The sequence below is a fragment of the Notamacropus eugenii genome, chromosome 6, assembly GCF_028372415.1.
Source record: "Notamacropus eugenii isolate mMacEug1 chromosome 6, mMacEug1.pri_v2, whole genome shotgun sequence".
NCBI classification, from domain to species: domain Eukaryota; kingdom Metazoa; phylum Chordata; class Mammalia; order Diprotodontia; family Macropodidae; genus Notamacropus; species Notamacropus eugenii.
This window is the reverse complement of record NC_092877.1, coordinates 18,886,074-18,904,099: the sequence shown is the minus strand read 5'-3', so window position 1 is coordinate 18,904,099 and position 18,026 is coordinate 18,886,074. Positions and strand designations below refer to the sequence as shown.

At 40.7% G+C, this 18,026-nt stretch overlaps 1 protein-coding gene across 5 annotated transcripts in view; it reads right to left on the bottom strand.

Moving 5' to 3' along the window:
* WT1 (WT1 transcription factor) overlaps nt 1-18,026 on the bottom strand; it is a 63,579-nt gene that overhangs the window by 24,165 nt on the left and 21,388 nt on the right. For 3 of the 5 annotated variants that reach the window (XM_072619238.1, XM_072619239.1, XM_072619242.1), the window contains 2 exons: nt 12,123-12,200; nt 11,225-11,275 (listed from right to left, as the gene is read on the bottom strand). In XM_072619238.1, the coding sequence (XP_072475339.1) occupies nt 11,225-11,275; nt 12,123-12,200 (129 nt within the window). The remainder of the gene's footprint in view (nt 1-11,224; nt 11,276-12,122; nt 12,201-18,026) is intronic. The other 2 variants (XM_072619240.1, XM_072619241.1) reach the window with 1 other exon arrangement.

Sequence of the window (18,026 nt, the reverse complement as noted above, 5' to 3'; positions counted from 1 at the left end):
GATGAGCTCCAGGAGGACCATGAAGCAGAATTTCCCAGGGATACTTTCATAACAAAACTGAAGCAGTAATAATAACAACTTCCATGTCTCTGATGCTTTAAGACTTACAAAACATATTCCTCATCACAGCTCTGTGAGGCTGGTAGTGAAGATATTTTCATCCCCATCTGACATATGAGTAAACTAAATGGGTTTCTTCTCCAGGAAATACTTTTGGTCCCTGTGGTTGTCTGTCACAGGCACACACGATCATGGATTTAGAGCTATAAGGGGACTCAGAAGTCTTATCTAAGCCAATCCTCTCCATTTTACAGTTAAGGAAACTAAGTCTTGGAGATTAAGGGACTTATTTGACCAAGGTCTTATAGATAATAAGTCACAGAGGCAGAATCTTAGAAACCAAGCCTCTTGACTTGAAAGCCAATGCTCTTTGCCCTATAATACTATCCATCTCCTCCTCCTCAAATTATCAAGGTCATGTCAAACTCCCTCTAAGCACCTAGAGTGTCACATGTGTGAGGCACTAGTGATTCAAAGATAAAACAGGACATATCTCCTACTCGGAAGGAGCTTATAATACAATAGAGAGGAGATTGGGAAGAATGTATACAAATAGCTATGACCAGGAAGGATATGAGAAGTGCAAATTGAAAGATTAGACAAAGTAATAGAAATCTGAGGAGGGAGTGATCAACTTCAGGTGGGGAGAGGCTAATCAGGAAAGACATCCTCTACAAGGTAGCAGCTGAGTTGGGCCTTGAAGGAAGGAAAGGATTAAATTACTTGGAGGGAGGGAGATCCATTCCAGGAGGTGTGTGAAAGTGTGAACAAAGGTTCAGAGAGGGCAGGATGAGAACACCAGATGCAGAGTAACCCAGTTTGGGTAAAACACAGAGTATCAGTGGGAAATAAGAGAGGAAGGCAGGTTGGGGGCAGAGGGTGAGTACCTTAAAGCTGGAATCCAGAGTCTGTATATTATTTGATAGGGCAATGGAAGTTCATAGGAACTTTAAAAAAAAAACACTAATGTCAGAGTGGCCTATTAGGAAGGTTATTCTTTCAGCAGGGTGAGACAATGTTTTGAAGTCAGAGACCTGGTTCTCCTTTCACGTCTGCCACTTACTATAACCTGTGTTTCTTTAAGCAAGTGATACAATCAAGTCACTTAAATTCTCTAGACCTAAATGCCAGGTCTGGAGTCAGGAAGACTTGAGCTCAAATCTAGCCTCAGACACAAGCTGTGTGACCCTGGGCAAGTCCTTTGACCCTGTTTGCCTCAGTTTCCTCCTCTGTAAAATGTGCTGGAGAAGGAAATGGAAAACCACTCTAGTATCTTTACCAAGAAAACCCTAAATGAGGTCATGAAGAGTCAGACACAACTGAAAATGACTGAACAAAAACAACAAAAAAGCCTTCTCTTCTGCAAAATGAGGACATTGGACTAAATTTACAGTAAGGTCCCTCCCAGCTCTAAAGCTATGGCCTCTTTATTTGGTATATACTTAGGGATGTATATGTATCTCTCCTGATAGAATGTAAGGTCTTTGAGGGCAAGGACTCTTTCATTTTTTGTCTTTTGGCTCAGTCATTTTTCAGTTGTGTCTGACTTTCCATGACACCATTTGGAGTTTTCTTGGCAAAGATGCTGGAATGGTTTGCCATTTCCTTCTACAGCTCATTTTACAGAGGAGGAAACAGAGGCAGATAGGGTAAAGTGACTTGCCCAGGGTCCCACAGTGAGCAAGTGTCTGAGGCTGGATTTGAACTCAGAAAGAAGAATCTTCCTGACTCCGGGTCTGGTGCTCTATCCACTGCACCACCTAGCTGCCCCAAGGTACAGAGCTTGTCACATATTAGTTATGTAATAAATGCTTGATTAGTGGATAATCCTGGATATTCAGTGGATAATGAGCTGAGCTGAAAATTCTAGCCCTGTCTCTTACTATGTACATATGATGGGATTCATTGTTTAGAAACTAATAGCGATGGTTAGCTTTTCTCAACATGGGGCAGCTACCAGAGCCATTTTTCATGGGTAACATACAGGTGTTTTGGGAACTGAATGTGACCTTGCTCTCTGGAATATCTAGACCATGTCATTCGTATGCAGATATGGTACCAGAACACTGGGCCATTGAGCCTTTGTGAGCTTTCTCTGTTTGACTATTTCATTTTTCTTTATTGGAAATAATATTTTGTTCATTTTTAATGCTAATGGCAAAGAATTGTGGGGGAAAGAGGGAGCTGAGGAGGGAAGCCCATGACATGCCCTGCTCAGGATGCCTAAATTGCCATTCTAGGACTCAAGATTGATGAATAAAAATCAAACCTAACCAGCAAAACAATATTGAGGCATTTCGGTGCAGGACAAGCAAAACAAAATGAACCTTCAGATCAACCCTGCAATTCAAAATGTAAGAATATCACAAGCAGGAATTGAGTCAAATTAGTCTGAGCATGAGGGGAGGGGTAATCAGGGAAGGTTTCCTGTAGGAGGCAGTGGCTTCTAGAGTGTTAAAGCCTCCATAGAATAAAAGTTCTTTGAAGACAAAATCATTTTATTTTTTTATCTTCATATACTTAGGATCTAGCACTGCATTGTATTAGGCGCTTAATAAATGCTTGTTGATTGAAAAGAACTTCTGCACTAAACGTCTGTGCTCTAAATTTCAGCACTCTGAAGCAAAGGCTCATTGATCTCACTCTCAATATGGCTTTCTTAATTAGTGCTAGTATGTGATTCCTCTAACCACAACTAACATATAATAGCACCTAATATGTGCTCGATTCTATGCTAAGTGCTTTCCAATTATCATCTCATTTGATATTCACAACAACCCTGCAAGATAAATGCCATTGTTATACCCGTTTTACAGATGAGGAAACTGAGGCAAACAGCCATTAAGTGTGCCACCTCACTGTCCCAGGAAGAATAAAAATTCTCCCTGGTTTTTTTTGTAAGCACTTTCTCCTGATAATCAGAAGGCAACAAGGGAGCAAGAATAGTTCTCAGTCCCCCATACATCTAGTGACTTCATTTCCTACAATAGTCTGAACCTGGCCTTACATATTTTTTTTCCTAGGCAGTTGAAAAATAAACCAAGGAAAACTTGCCTCACAGTCTTCCTTGGTATTTGTAAAAGCAGGCCCCATAGAACCTAAATTCTAATATCTAAGCCATTGAACATTCAATTGCAGCCCAGAAGATCACTACTATATGCGCAATCATTTTTTAAAATAATAATAATGATCATTTTGATCTTCTACAGAACATGAGAAGAGGTTTTTTTCCTCTAAAAAAAAAGTAGGATAGAACCCTACAGATGAGGAAAAGCAGAACTGTGTCCTAAAGCCAGATCAATGGGAAACGTTGAAAATAAATAGCATTTTCTGAAAACAATTAGCATGTCATATGAATATTCAAAAAGGAAAAACCTAAGGCCTGTGATCTCTCTCACACACCTTCTGTTATTGGCTAGGGAAGTCTCAGCTCTCCCATTCTTAAACACAGGGGGTGGTGACATCTTGTCTTCACCTGGTTATTGTCTCCAATCAGGATGAAAGCAAGCACCCTGGGAAGATTGTAGGCTTGGGCACATCCTGGGAAATGGAATTCAGGTTCTGATGTTCATCTCTACACCTAGTAGTATGAGCCTCTCCCCATCCCATTTTCATTTGCCTTTTTTTCAGTAATGTAGGGAGTTCCTGGAGGACCTGCCTTCATAGACACAAGTCAGCTTTCCTTTTGCACCTCAGGATCTCAGACAGTTGTCTAGAGCACTGAGGAGTTATGTGACTTGCCTGGGGATTCACAGACACTATGAGTCAGAAATGGGACTTGAACCCTAGCCTTCCTGACTTTGAGGCCAAGACTCTTATCTCCTCCACTACATTCCCTCTCTCTCTCTCTCTCTCTCTCTTATTCTTCCCTTCCCTCCCTCTCTCTGGAAAAACAGGCTACAGTCAGAGTATGAAATGCTAAATAAAAAAATTACATTTCATCCTAAAAGCAATAGACAACCCCTGGATCTTCTTCAGTGGGTAAGTGGAATGACAGACTTGGGCTTTACAAATTTCTATTTAGCATCTGTGTGAGAGATCATTTGGAGCAGAGAGAGAGTAGATGCAAGGAGGCCAATCAGAAGACAGTTGCAATAGTCCAGGGAAGAGGTGATAGAGGTTTTAGCTAGGTTGGTTGTAGAGTAAGAGAAAGGAAACAAGACATGGGAAATGCTGTGAAAGTGGAAAGGACAAGACTTGGCAACCAATTGTATGGGGGTGGAATAAACCATAGACGTCATCTAGTCCAACACCCTCATTTTACATATGAGGAAACTGAGGCTCTCATCCCTTCAAGTCCAACATTCCTTATGTGAAATTACTTTGTATTACTTTGTGTTTCAATGGATCCCCAGCTTCTATTTTAGTCTTTGTATGGAGTTCTCAAATGGTATCATTTAAATGGAAAAGAATTCCACTTTCTCTAAGGGATTTTTTTTTAAACCATCACTTTTCGGGGAAGGGAAACCTTGACTGGAATGTAAATCTAAAGGTAAAGACGGCAAATTTTGAAATGATTCTGCTTGCCATTTGGAAGGAGTTCCTCTAAACTCACCACTTTGTACTTTGAACCTATTTCACATTAAAATCAGAGACTTAGAAATGAAGAACAAATGAATGTCCCTTCTCACTTATCAATAAGGGGGAAAAGCTGTAAAAATAATTTAACAGCTGTTTTGAACAGAGGTGTCAAACATACCTGCTGTATGTGGCAGCACTTCCCACCCACCCTCTACCCAACCAGATTAAAATGTAATTGGACAATATTTAACAAAATAAGGAAAACTGCAATAGGACACAGACAATGCCAATGTGTGGTTTTCTCAAGTCAATTTTAACACCACTGCTGTAGAGCAACTGCTTGTTGGACAACTTTTTTTCCAATGCCTTCCATACCTACATTGTTCCTAGAGGCAAAAAGTAATAATTTAAATTATTCTACTGAAAATTCACAGCATGCTTCCTGTTAGTAAGTCTTTAGGAAGATTTGAAAGGAAGAAATAGGTATCAAACTTTGATCTGAGAGCCCTTAAGATCATAGGACTTAGAATCTTAGCGATCATCTTCTCCAATCCCCTCAGTTTAAAGATGAGGGAATTGGAGATGAGAAAAGTGAAGTGACTTGACCAAGGACACACAGCTAAAAAGTAGCTGAGCTGGATAAGAAATGATGAGTAGGTGAATTTCAGAAAAACCTGAACCGATGCAAAGTGAAGAGAGCAGAACCAGGAGAACATTGTACACAGTAAGAGCAATATTGTCCAATGAAGAATTGTAAAGGATTTAGCTCCTCTCAGCAATACGATGGTCCAAGACCATTCTGAAGGATTCATAATGAAAATGGTTATCTGCCTCCAGAGAAAGAATTTAGATTGTCTGAATACAGACTGAAGCATGCTATTTTTCACTCTTTCCCTTGTTTTGTTTTGTTTAAATTATCTTGTACAAACTGACTAATATGGAAGCATTTTATGTGATTGTACATGTATAACCTTCATCAGATGGCTTACCATCTGGGATGGGGGAGGGGAGGAGGGACAGAATTTGGAACTCAAAACTTAAAAAAAGAACAAAGGTTAAAATTTATTTTAACATGTAACGGGGGAATAAAATATTTTTAAAAAGAAAAAAGGGAAACAAAAGAATGAATAAGGTTAAACATGTTCTGGCAAGTGCTAGCATGCTTTGGGGGTCTTGTCAAATTATTTAAGATGAGAACTCATTAATAGTCTGTGTGTTCATGTTTGCTAGGGTAATTGTCTATAAATTGGGCAAATGGTCTAAACTGAATAAGATCCCAGAAGGAAATGAGTGGGAAAGGGGGAGAAAAGTGGGGGAAACAGAAAAGAGAGAAGTGGGGAGTTGGAGAAGCTACTGAATTAGTCTACTGTAAGTGAGAGGAACAAGGGACTCGACATTAAATCATAACCAGCCATTTCCTATTCCACAAACCCAAGAGTCTCCTCCTTTGTTCTCCACATTATGGCTGACAGACCTCAGCCAAGCCGAAGACAAGAAGATAATTAATGAAGAACTCAAGAGCAAACAGAACTGCATTAGAGAAATCAAGAATGGTGGAGGAAAGAGGAGAGTCAGGGGCGTGGATTTTCATGGAGGAAAACTTCTCCATCTTTGCCTTGCATCTCAAGCCCAAAGCCCCTCAGGAGCCACTTAGAAACAGGCCATTCATTTTCAAGATGGAAATCTCTTGGAAGGGTACCTTATGTTCACTGAGCCTGAGATTGGAGGTGCTGGGCTGTGTATTGTAACTCTTGGCCAGAAGAAACAGATAACTCCTTTGGCAGAGTCTCAGTGATGAGACCATGTCTAGTGCTGACTTTCTACAGATTCTACAGTCTTGGCCCTACCAAAACGTCAGCCTTATTTTTACCATCGATCACTCATCTCAATTCTCTCTCTTTCTCTCTCTCTCTCTCTCTCTCTCTCTCTCTCTCTCTCTCTCTCTCTCTCTCTCTCTCTCTCTCTCTCTCTCTCTCTCTCTTTCTCTCCCTCCCCCTCCTTCCCTCCCTCCCTCCCTCTCTGTCTCTGTCTCTCAATCTTTTTGGTGTTTTCCTCCTTGAAAACATCCACAGGTCAAATACTCTGTGCTCCTCACTGGCTGTGAACTTCTTGGACATGCAAGGGAACATTTGTTCTGCTGCATACTCCGTCCATATTTCCATTGTGTTGGATTTCCCACTCCCCCTTCCCAAGTCCCTGGAGGATAACCTCTTCCTCATTTTAATAGCTTGGACCCCAGTCAAGGTTGATGTGTTTCTCCATTTTGCAGGATATTTTCTCCAGAAAAGACAAAACAGTATCTAACAGTGTTAGTTTAACAGCCTGGTTTTTTTTTTTAATCCTTTAGAAACCAGAAACCATGAAGAAAATGGAGGAAAGATGGTTCCTTTTTAAAACTCCAAATTGAACAGAAAAGCAAAGTATTTTTTAAATTACACACAGTGACATACCACAGAAATAATCCCCTTAAAACTCATCTTTCCTTAAGAGTCCCACTTTTTAAAAATCTAATAGTCTTTTGGTGGGGCAATGGGAGGCAATGAGCATCCTAAAATATCTTATGCCTGCCTTGAATTCAGACAGGAATAGCATGTCCTATATTAGCAGCCATAAGAAATGCCTATTCCTGGATTTCAAAGGTAGCACAGCCTTGACCACCAATCAATAGGCATTTATCAAACATTTGTCATATGCCAGGCATCGTAACCATGTCATTCCCCTGCTCACACCTTTGTCTCTAGCATAAAATACAAATTCCTAGACCTTGCCCTGAAGACCTTCCTCCCTTGGGCTCTGACATTTCCAGATTGATTTCATGTTATTCCCCTTCATGCATGCCATGTCCTGGCTAGACTTCCCCAAACTTGCCATGCTATCTCCTGCCTCTTCTGTGTACTCATATGGATTAAGTTCAGCACTTGCAAGGTACTACATCCTTATTCCTGCCTTTTAGAACACTTATCTCCCATTCAGAATCAGTTTGAGTCCCACCTCCCCTGGCCCAAGTGGGTTCTCTCACTCTTCAAATGTTCCAGCTATTTCAAACTTCTATTTAAAACCCAAGTCACAGGCTAAGGTTTTGTTTGTTTTTTAAAGACAAATACCTCTAACTTTCCTCACTGCAGTTATCTGATACATACTTTTATCCCAAAGATAATTCTGTACCACTGATGGGGAAGGGTTTTTGCATTCAATATCACAGGCATTAAAGGTTGACACCAAGGTCTCCACAATCAAAGCAAAGAGCTGATTTGGACCAATTGACTGACTAAATCAGATTTTTTTTCTATCAGGGTTATGCAGATACTTTTGATCTTCCGCCATGGCATCCCAGTTTTTATGATACAAACATGTAATTTTCATAATAGAAATAGTAGTGAAGACTCATAGTGGCATAAAATCACAAATCTATAATGTGCCCAAAGAAGTCAGGCTAGTGATCCTTCAATCCCTTCCAGCTTGGACATTCTATGGTTGAAGGCCCTCTCGGCTCTGATGTACTATGTCCTTTGTTTGAATGCTTGCTTTCTATTCCAACATTCCATATTCCATATTCCAATATCCCACCAAACTCTGCCATTCCATGTTCTCTGTTCTAGAGTCTTCCAGATCTGACATTCTAGGTTCTGGCTTTTAATTTCCTTCCCAGCTCCGATATTCTGTATTCTAGGTTGTAAGGTCCCTTTTAGCCTGACATACTATGATCTGTGTCCTAAGGAGCCTTTCTATTTCTCCAACAGCCCAGCTTCCATTTGTTTTGTTTATTTATATTTTCTTATGCACATAGTGTTGTCTCCCCTCTAGTAGAGCAGACGCGTTTGGAGGGCAGGGACGTTTTCGTAGTTGCCTCTCTTCAGAAGTGATAAGACTCCTACAGTGCATGACAACACCACGGCAATGAAAATAACAATAGCTGTAATTTAAATAGCACTTTAAAGTTTGCAAAGTGTTTTACTAATATTATCTAATTTTGTCCTCACAACAACCCTGGCAGGTGGTTAATATTATCATCCCCATTTTATAGATGAAGAAACTAAGGCAGACAGAAGTAAAGTGATCTGCCCAGGGTCACACAACTAGTATGTATCTGATACGGGATTCAAATTCAGGTCTTTCTGACTCCACATCCAGCACTCTCCACCATGCCTGACACATAGCACATGCTTGAAAAATACTTATTGATGGATTGGTTGGTTGATTCATTGTCCTAAGGGCCCTTCCAGACCTAACATTCTATTATTCTATGAAAGGGAGTTCCCCAAAGTTGCTGATCCAGAGTACAGTGGACAGTACCAGAGTAACACAAGTCAGAGAATCGGGGTGCACCTGTTCTGCTGCATACCCTGTGGGGAGTATGGGGAAGTTCTATAACTTCTTTGAACCCTTCTAATCTGTAAATCTGGGTACAGTAAGCTGCCTTCCTGGGGGCAACTAGGTGGCACAGTGAGTAGAGCACCAGCCCTGGAGTCAGGATGACCTGAGTTCAAATCCAACCTCAGACACCTGACACCAATCGCCTTGCCTTCTCCCTTCCAAAAAAAATAATTGAAGAAAAAAGTAAACTGCCTCCCTCACAAGAATTTGGGGGGGGGGGAGGCCAAAGGAAGTAATAGTGGCCAAGTGCTATGCAATGGGAAGGACTAATATGTATTTATTCAAATGACTGCTTTTATGCAGCAAGTCTAAACTACTAGGTAGTGCCACAATACCCAGAGCTTTGAGTCTGGAGTCAGGACGATCTGAGTCCAACTCCCACATCACATACTAAGTTGTGTGACCTTGGGTAAGTCACATAACATCTGGTTTCCTCACCTATAAGACGGGGATAATAATGGCACCTACTTCCCAGAATTATTGTGACAACAAAATGAAACAACATGTAGAAAGCACTTTGAAAACCTTCACATGTTGAGCTAAACTGCAGCTATTACCACTATATTACCACTCTTGGTCATTGTCGGTGCTATGGGACACTATTCATAGGAGATCTACAGCTTCTGAACACACTGGGTATATGGGAATCATCTTGCATTTTAATAGTCCTGTTTCCAAATGGATTTAATCCACCAATGGATTTTTAAAAACCCGCAAGTCTTTTCCTCCAGATAGTACAGAAGGAGGCAGACTAATGACTAACAATCATAACAATAGTAACATTTATAAATTTTTAATTATATAATAATAATATTAATATAAATATATCTGTTATAATTATATTTGTTATAATTATAAATAAAATAATTGTAATAATTATAATAAATACAATTATAATTATATAATTCTTTAAGATTTGTTGAAAAGTCTGTACTTCATCCTAAATTTATCTGTATATACATAGACATATATGCATACTCAAAAGGACTTGTTACATATACATACACATCTATCTGTATGTATGTATGTATGCATAAGTCCTACTGAATTAGTCCAGGAGATACTATATCCAGTTGGTCAAATATTAGATCACAGCCGCGATCTTTTAAAGTTATTGAGTTTCTTGGTAATTCTTTGCCAGTCCACCCACCCACCTTTTACATTGGCAAATTTCCAAAATCCCTTGTAAAATCCCTTTAAAATCTTGAATGGTATTGAGACGCATAACACATGAAAAACATGGAACACCTCACAATGACCTTCAGCCTCTTCTGTGGGGTAGGTTTGGTTTAAAGGGAAGGGAAATAATTCTTAAACCCCAAGTTGAAGAAAGAGAAAAGGGCAAGAAGCCAACTAAGGGATTCCAAAGAAGAGAAAGCATGGCCAGTGCTTGGAAGCATGGAAACTTAAGATAAGAGGAGATACAAAAGACAGAATTCTTATATTGTCAACTCCAGCCTACAGGAAAGTGGGAGACAGTAAGATGCTGACTTAATGGGAAAGGAAAACTGGACACCACCACAACCAACATACAGATAAGGAAGGTAAGGATGTTCCTGATTGACCACAAGCAGCTCTGGGCAGCAGAGAAATATTTGGCAACAAAGCATTGGTGGATCCGAGATCCAAAATGCCAGCCTTAATATCAGGAAAGCTGTTGGATGTACCAGAAAATTAAGAAGGGAAGAGAAAAAGGGGAAATGGTCCTGGGCTCTGGGAATGGAAAGAATGAGAAAATAATCCACAGGGCTAGTCCTAGGGACAGGGGCTGAAGAAAGCATAACCATCAGGGAATTAAAAGATATAGGTCTTGGCAGAACTTGAGAGGAGGTCAACGGTTCACCCTAAAAAACTTTAAAGAAAGGAGAAGAAAAGTGAGTGAAGAAAAATACAGAGCTCAGCATGTATATATAGCGGGCACTCCTTAGGTGGTAGATCTAAGAGAAATAAGCAGAACACCACAAAATGAACATAGTTGTGAAATATGTACTAAGAAAAGTAGTGAGTCATCTATTGGACTCTGAAAACGGCACGCAATCACTACATATCTCAGGTGTTATATCATTCTCTTCCCATGACAATCCTAAGTCAAGCACAAGAAAAAGAGCAAGATATTGGGCTTTGGCCCCTGCTGTTTCTGAGCCCATCCCCAGTGGCCCCACGGTACTGTCCCTGATCATCCTCCATCAGCTTGGACTTGTAATGCTCCTACTGCCATATGCCAGTGGCAGCACCATTACTTTTGGAAACCAGAGTATCAGTCACTCACTTGCTTTGCCCTTCTGTCCATTTCAATGAGCTGGAGTTGCCAGCAGCAGGTCTAGAAGAGAAGAAGAAGAGGTAGGGTGGGGATGGCGCATGCATGGTGGTGGGTAAGCCAACCTACCTAGAAATCCAACAAGGAGCCAACGTTTTCTTAAGAGATACAAAGATGATGGGGCATCTCAAAAGAATTTGGTATATCCCCAGCCCTGCCAGGTCTGATTTCTGATACCCTTCCTTGTTCTAACATCTATTGTAAGGAGATGAGGGGCTTTGAAAGAGTTTTCTCCTGCTAGCTAGAACCATCTCCAAATTACTCGTCTTCCTGTGGGTGCTGAAGTTACCTTAGGACCTGTTATCAGACAGGTAATACATTCCCTATTGTAGTAGAATATCAATCAGGGTGGATGCCTGAGGGTGGGACCATACTCAAGCAGATCTGACTGTTGACTGTCCAAAGCATCATCACTCAAATACAGATTTGGGGCCTGGACTTTGTACACTGAAAGCATATCTTGATAAGCATAATGCATACCATCTGTAAATAACATTTCCTCCAAAATGTGAACTTTAGGGGAAAATCAGCTGAATGAACAAAAGTTTGGAGAACTCCAAGGCATTTAATATGAAATGACCACATTGAAATTGAAATTTTTGTCACCAAGCCCATAGCCCAGGGAAAATGTTGCACATTAGACCCCAAAAAGCAATTTTTTAAAAAAATCTTAAAATTATCCAAAAGATCACCAACCACACGCACAAAAAAATTACCTGACAAAGAAAGGCACCTGAATGCCACAGTTGTTGCCTGATGCCCACCATTACCTTAAAACTGGGTCAGACAAAATCAAGTTACTATCCCTGAACAATCACTTGAGAGAGGACCGTGAGAGGTCCAAACTTACCCCTTCAGTGTGGCCCCTAGGTTCATCTGGTTCCAGGTCATGCATTCTAGCTGCGAGGTCATTTGGTACAGATTGTCACTGTGAGAGAAATAGCCAGAGTTAGAGGAAGGAAGGAAGTAAACAAACATTTATTAAGTGCCTACTCTATACCAGATACCATGCTATGTTCTTTACAAATATGATTTCATTTGAGCCTTACAATAACCCAGGAAGGGAGGAGTTATTATTATTACTAACATGACTATCATTATCTTTATTATCCTCATTTTACAGTTGAGAAAACTGAAACAGACTGAGATTCAGTGACTTGCCCAGAATCAAACAGCTAGTAAATGTCAGAGGCTCGATTTGAATTCAGATCTTCCTAATCTCAAGGCCAACATTCTAACCAATGTACCATCTACCCAATCAGAATCCAAATGGATACAATTCTTCTTGCCAAATGTAGCAACATTTTCATTTTCCTCTAGAGAAAAAATTTCCACCCTTCATTTCCTATTGTAAGTATGAAACATAGTCACAGAAGGTCCAAGCTTCTTGGCAGGGGAAGGGACCTTGTCAGTCACCTAGTCTGACCGATACCCAAAAAGAATCCCCATTACAACATCTCTCGTAATTTGTCACCCACCTTCTGTTGAAAGGTTTCTCCTAAGGAGGCCGACTAAACTCTCCAAACACCCATTCCACTTTGGGCTTTCTATCTGCTCTCCCCATCTCCGTTCTTTGGGTCCATACCCCAAATCTGGGATGCACTCATTTATCATCTCCCCATAGATCCCACTCATCCCTTCAGACGCAGCCCAGAGAGCACCTTCTATATGAAGCTTTTTCTGATTGGCCCAAGTGCTAGGGCCCTTCCTCTTGAATCACCTGATATCTAACTACCTTTTTATTTATTTGTATTTATTCCGTATGTACTTAAATGGGGTATCCCCAGGCCTAGAGCAGTTTTGATCTTAGTTAGCTATTAAAGATTAAAATGGCACTAAGACTTTGAGTTATGGTGGATAAAGCACCAGTCCCAGAGTTGGCAGGACTTGAGTTCAAATTTGAGTGTCCTCAGACACTTCCTAGCTGTATGACCCTAGGCAAGTCACTTAGCTCTGTTTGCCTCAGTTTCCTTGTCTATAAAATGGGCTGGAGAAGGAAATGGCAAACCATTCCAGTATCTTAGCCAAGAAAATCTCAAATGGGGTCATAGAGAGTCAGATATGACTGAAACAACTCAACAACAATAACAAAGAATTCAAGGATGCCTCGTGTAGGGGGTGGCTACCTTTGCCATGGTCTGACACAGGGACTGCCTGTAGCAGGAGCTTAATGAATGCTTGTAGAGAACACAGATTGGACAGCTCTCCTTGTTAGGAAGGCTTTCCTGACATCAAACCCAGATCGGCTTCCTTGGAACGTGTGCCCATCACTCCTACTTCTGCCATTCAATGGACCCGATAGAATTCCTCTTTCCTCTGCCAACCCTTCAAATATTTGGAGATACCTATTATGTCCCCCCACCACTCCTCAGTCCTTTCTTCATCCACCACAAATTCCTATGTCATGAATTCAAGGTTCTTCACCATTCAGGTTGCACTGGTCTGGAAAGCAGAATCATTCATTCAGGTTACATTCCTCTGGACATTAGAGTCATTCAAAGACCCAGTAGGAATAGCAGTGTTAGTATCTGACACTTAGAAAGCTTTAAGGTGATAGTGTATCTTATACACATTATCTTATTTGGCTCTCACAGTACCCTTGTGAGGTGGTTAATAGATGTGTTATTCAACCCCCTTTTACAGATGAGAAGACGAAAGTTCAGAGAGGAAATTAAGTGACTCGTCTAGGGTCTCACAGCTAGTGAGAGTCAGAGAGGGGATATGAACCTATTCTGAAACCAGACTCCACATCCAGCATCCTAAGAAAGGACCATTTCCATGTCCTTAGGAAAACAAAGACTTGCGATTTTAAAGAGATCTTTAGATAGAGGCAAAGGCTGGAGAGACAGATCGTATGAAAGGTCACATGGATTCTGTAACTCCAAGTTCAAGTCAAAAGCCTGAAGCTAAACCGTAAAGGACAGCAGATTAAGTGTTCATGAAAATTCATTAAGGTGTTTTGATCAAAAGAGGAAGGACACACGGTTTTTGGTAGCCCGAAATGATGGCAAGTGAAGAGTGACGGGTTGGTCATTACTAATGGATGTGACATAGAAGCAAAAATCAATCTGGAGAGTGTTTTGCCAGAAAAGAAAAGATGTTGGGAGAGGAGGGAAGCTGATGGCTGGCACATCTGAAGTACGTAAGTACTTCAGAAATGCTTGCTGGTTGATACTGGAAATCACAATCCATCTGTGACTTCAATGAGGAGACCTCAGAGACTGTCTGTTCAATACAGTACGGATAAGGAAACCAAGACCCAGGGTGGTCAACAAGTCAATAAGCTTTTACCAAGTACTTAGTATGGATCAGGTACTGGGCTAAGCCCTGGGGATACAAACATAGCTCCTTTCATGGAGTTCACAGGCAAGTTAAGTCACTTGCCTACAATCAGTAAACATTTATTAAGCACCTACTAAGGGCTAGACTCCAAACCCAGCAGTCTAGCAACTGTGAAACATTGCTGCTACATACAGAAGCATAGAAAAAAGTCCTTACTCATCACATATGGCATCTCAGAATCCCACTGGAGTAGGGAACAACATCTACTAAGCAATAATGGATCACAAATCCTGAGAATCTGCCCTCTCTACATGGCATGCTTCACCAGGCATGAGCAACACCAAGCTTTAATTAAAAAGATATTTTTGTCAGGCCAACAGAAAATGGGACCCTGAGGAAGGAGGCTTCCACAGGGAGATGATGGACATGGCCACCATTGCCCAATAAATGAGGGGGGCCCAGTGCTTTCTCCCCAGTTTGATTAATCAAAGCAAAGCACATCTGAGTCTTATGTAATCATGTCTAAAATGATTCTTTAACTCCCCAGGGCAGGTCCCTATGATAAAGAGGAAATCAGATTCCAAGAGATTTTGCATATGAAAAGTCAAGTAACTTCAAGCTCCAAGTATGCAAAGCATCATTTGTCAGAAAGGTTGGCCCCCATCATTCATCCTCTTGTCGGACTGGCTTTTATGCTACTATAATATCCTGCATATTATCCCCCCTTCCAAAAAAGAAAGAAAGGAAGAATTAAACCTTCCTACGGTTTCCCCATTGGCAACAGCCAGCCGTGCTGGTCTGTGCCACCACATTGCACAATTCCAGAAATTCTTTGCTGTAAGGTGGGTGTAATTAATTCCTGCAGGACCCAGATTTTTATTAGAAGCGCCAGCCCAGTGCATTTCCAGGAGGAGACTCTGCTAACTTTCTTTAGGCCGACAGTTCATTAATAAGAGACCTCCTCCACAATTTCAACTGGTTTTTGTTCTCCTTCGCCTTTTCATCAGGCAATCCATTTATTCATCTTGTCATTAATCTAAGCCAACAAGCATTGTATTCCCCAGGCAGCTGTATATTTTTGTGACAATTTTTTTCCCCTTTTTAAAAATATTGCTCACCCACTAAAATCACTCAGCCCAACTGACAGTTCTCCTAGGCCTGTCCAGATCCCCTGAATCCTTCTTCATTTTAATTCATTAGAATGTCACAGGAAACATCTTGGGATTTTAAGGAGTTGAAGGAGACAGACTTCTCAAACTCAGCTTCGGTACGGAAACACCTCTATGACTTGCACCTAAAGGAACTTCACAGTTTGGGCAGCCCTGAGCTTGAGTTCAAAGGGGACAAGGCAAAGAGAAAGGTTACTGGCACTCAAGTCACTAGATCTTGGATACAGGATTTTTTTCTCAAAGTCTTCCTCAAAGAAACAGCTTCAAATTGAAATGGTTATTTAAGTAAAATGTAAATTTGTGAAGTCAACTATCGGTTTTGTGGTAGAATTATGACTGCTACAGATAAATAATAAAGAAAATGGAAGGCATGACTTGGGAAAAAAATTGATATTCTGATGCCTTCTAGGGAACATCCGCTTTCAGGAAGAGGGGTGGAGACAGCATCTCCAACAAAGCTCCACCATAGAGCCATAACAAGCAACTTCTACCAGTGCCCACCCACCCCCAAAAGGGGAACTCTGAAATGCTTAAAGAGAGTAAGGCGAGAGATGCAAAAAATGCCACATTAACTTCCTATTTTAATTAATTAGGTGTTATGTGCAGTTAAAGCTCTGTCTTGTCAATGCCACCTAAAATTTTGGTGCCCTAGGCAAAGCTCCAGATGCTCCACTTCATTATGGTTCTATGTCACTACTGACTCTGTCTTCGATGAGTTGTACAATTCTGTCTTCGATCCATGATTTACCCACAAGTTACCACGTAGGCTTTTGCTTCAGGAGACGAGATCTCACCAGGATCCTAGGAGGAGGACCTATTCATTATCCTTATCTTCCTAACGATTATTCCAGACTGGAAACTGGTAGGAGGGGATTGGGAAGGGTAGTGTTCAGAAGACACCCCAGGCTGATTTCCCAGTGGTGATGTTACGGATCAGTCTAGTTTTAACCACATCCTTCCTATCATTCTCAGGGGACTCTCGGAGGTTCAGCCTACTAAGCTAGCTCTACCTTTCCAACTGAAAGTAGGAACATAATTTGGAGTTAAAAGGGCCCTGTGAGATCATCTCATCCAAATCCCTCATTTTACTGAAGAAGAAACAGAAGCCTGGAGTGAGAAAGTGACTCACCCAAGGTCATAGAGTTAGTTAGTAAGTCACAGAACTAGGATTTAAAACCAGGTCTTCAGTTACCAAATCCTTTCCCCTTTCCAAGCAAAACTAGAGAAACAATGGATGCTGAGAAAAGAGTCCATAATACAATGATAAAAAGCAAGGGTTATACCCAAGGGCACTTTCACAATTTACCAGTATTCCTTTAGCTCAAAAATCACTCTGTGTTACTTTGAATATGTTTTGTATTTGTTTATCCATAGACATGCTTTATCCTTCACCCCAGAAGAATGTGAAAGGTCCTTGAAGGCAGGGGCTAGTTTCCTTTTTAGGGGGGAGAGGGTGTGAAATCTTTGTATCCCTGACTCAGATCACAACAACTTGTACATAACACAGGGGTTTAATATGTGTTTGTTGAATGGAATGGAACTGCAAACCTTTGAAGGTGAAACCAACAAATCTGTATTTCTTTTTAAAGAAAGCTGTACTCTGAATACCCGTAACAACAAATATTGGACTCAGAGAACAGAAAGTCTTTCAACTCCAAATGTGGCATTTTCTCCACAGTAAAACTCCAGAGTGCAAATACCATCAGATGGGGAAAGCATCGAGGCTACACAGAGATCGAAAGGGGCTTTAAAATCCTGGATCTCACAACCCCTCCCTTCTTTTGGGTATGAGGGTATATATTTGTACCAGTAGAGGAATTTCTCTATGTGTGTATATGTGTATGTGTATGTATATTTTATGTATATAAATGCATAATAATAATAGCTAACATTATTACTGCACTTTAAGATTTTCAAAGCATTTTACAAATATCATCCCATTTTATCCACACAACTACCCTGAATCAGTGTTGCTCAGTCATGTCTGACTCTTCACAGCTCCATTTGGAGTTCCCTTGGCAAAGACACTAGAGTGATTTTTAGTTCTTCCTCCAGCCCATTTTACAGATGAGGAAACTGAGGCAGACAGAGGTTAAGTGATTTTGCTCAGGGTCACACAGTCAGTAAGAGTATAAAATTGGATTTGAGCCCAGGTCTTTCTGACTCCAAGTCCAGTTCTCTACTGTGTCTCCTAGCTTCTCAATTTATATATAGGTGTGTATATATGTATGTGCATGTATATATGCATATACACACATATACATATGTGTGCATGTATACATACATGTACATTTACAAGTACT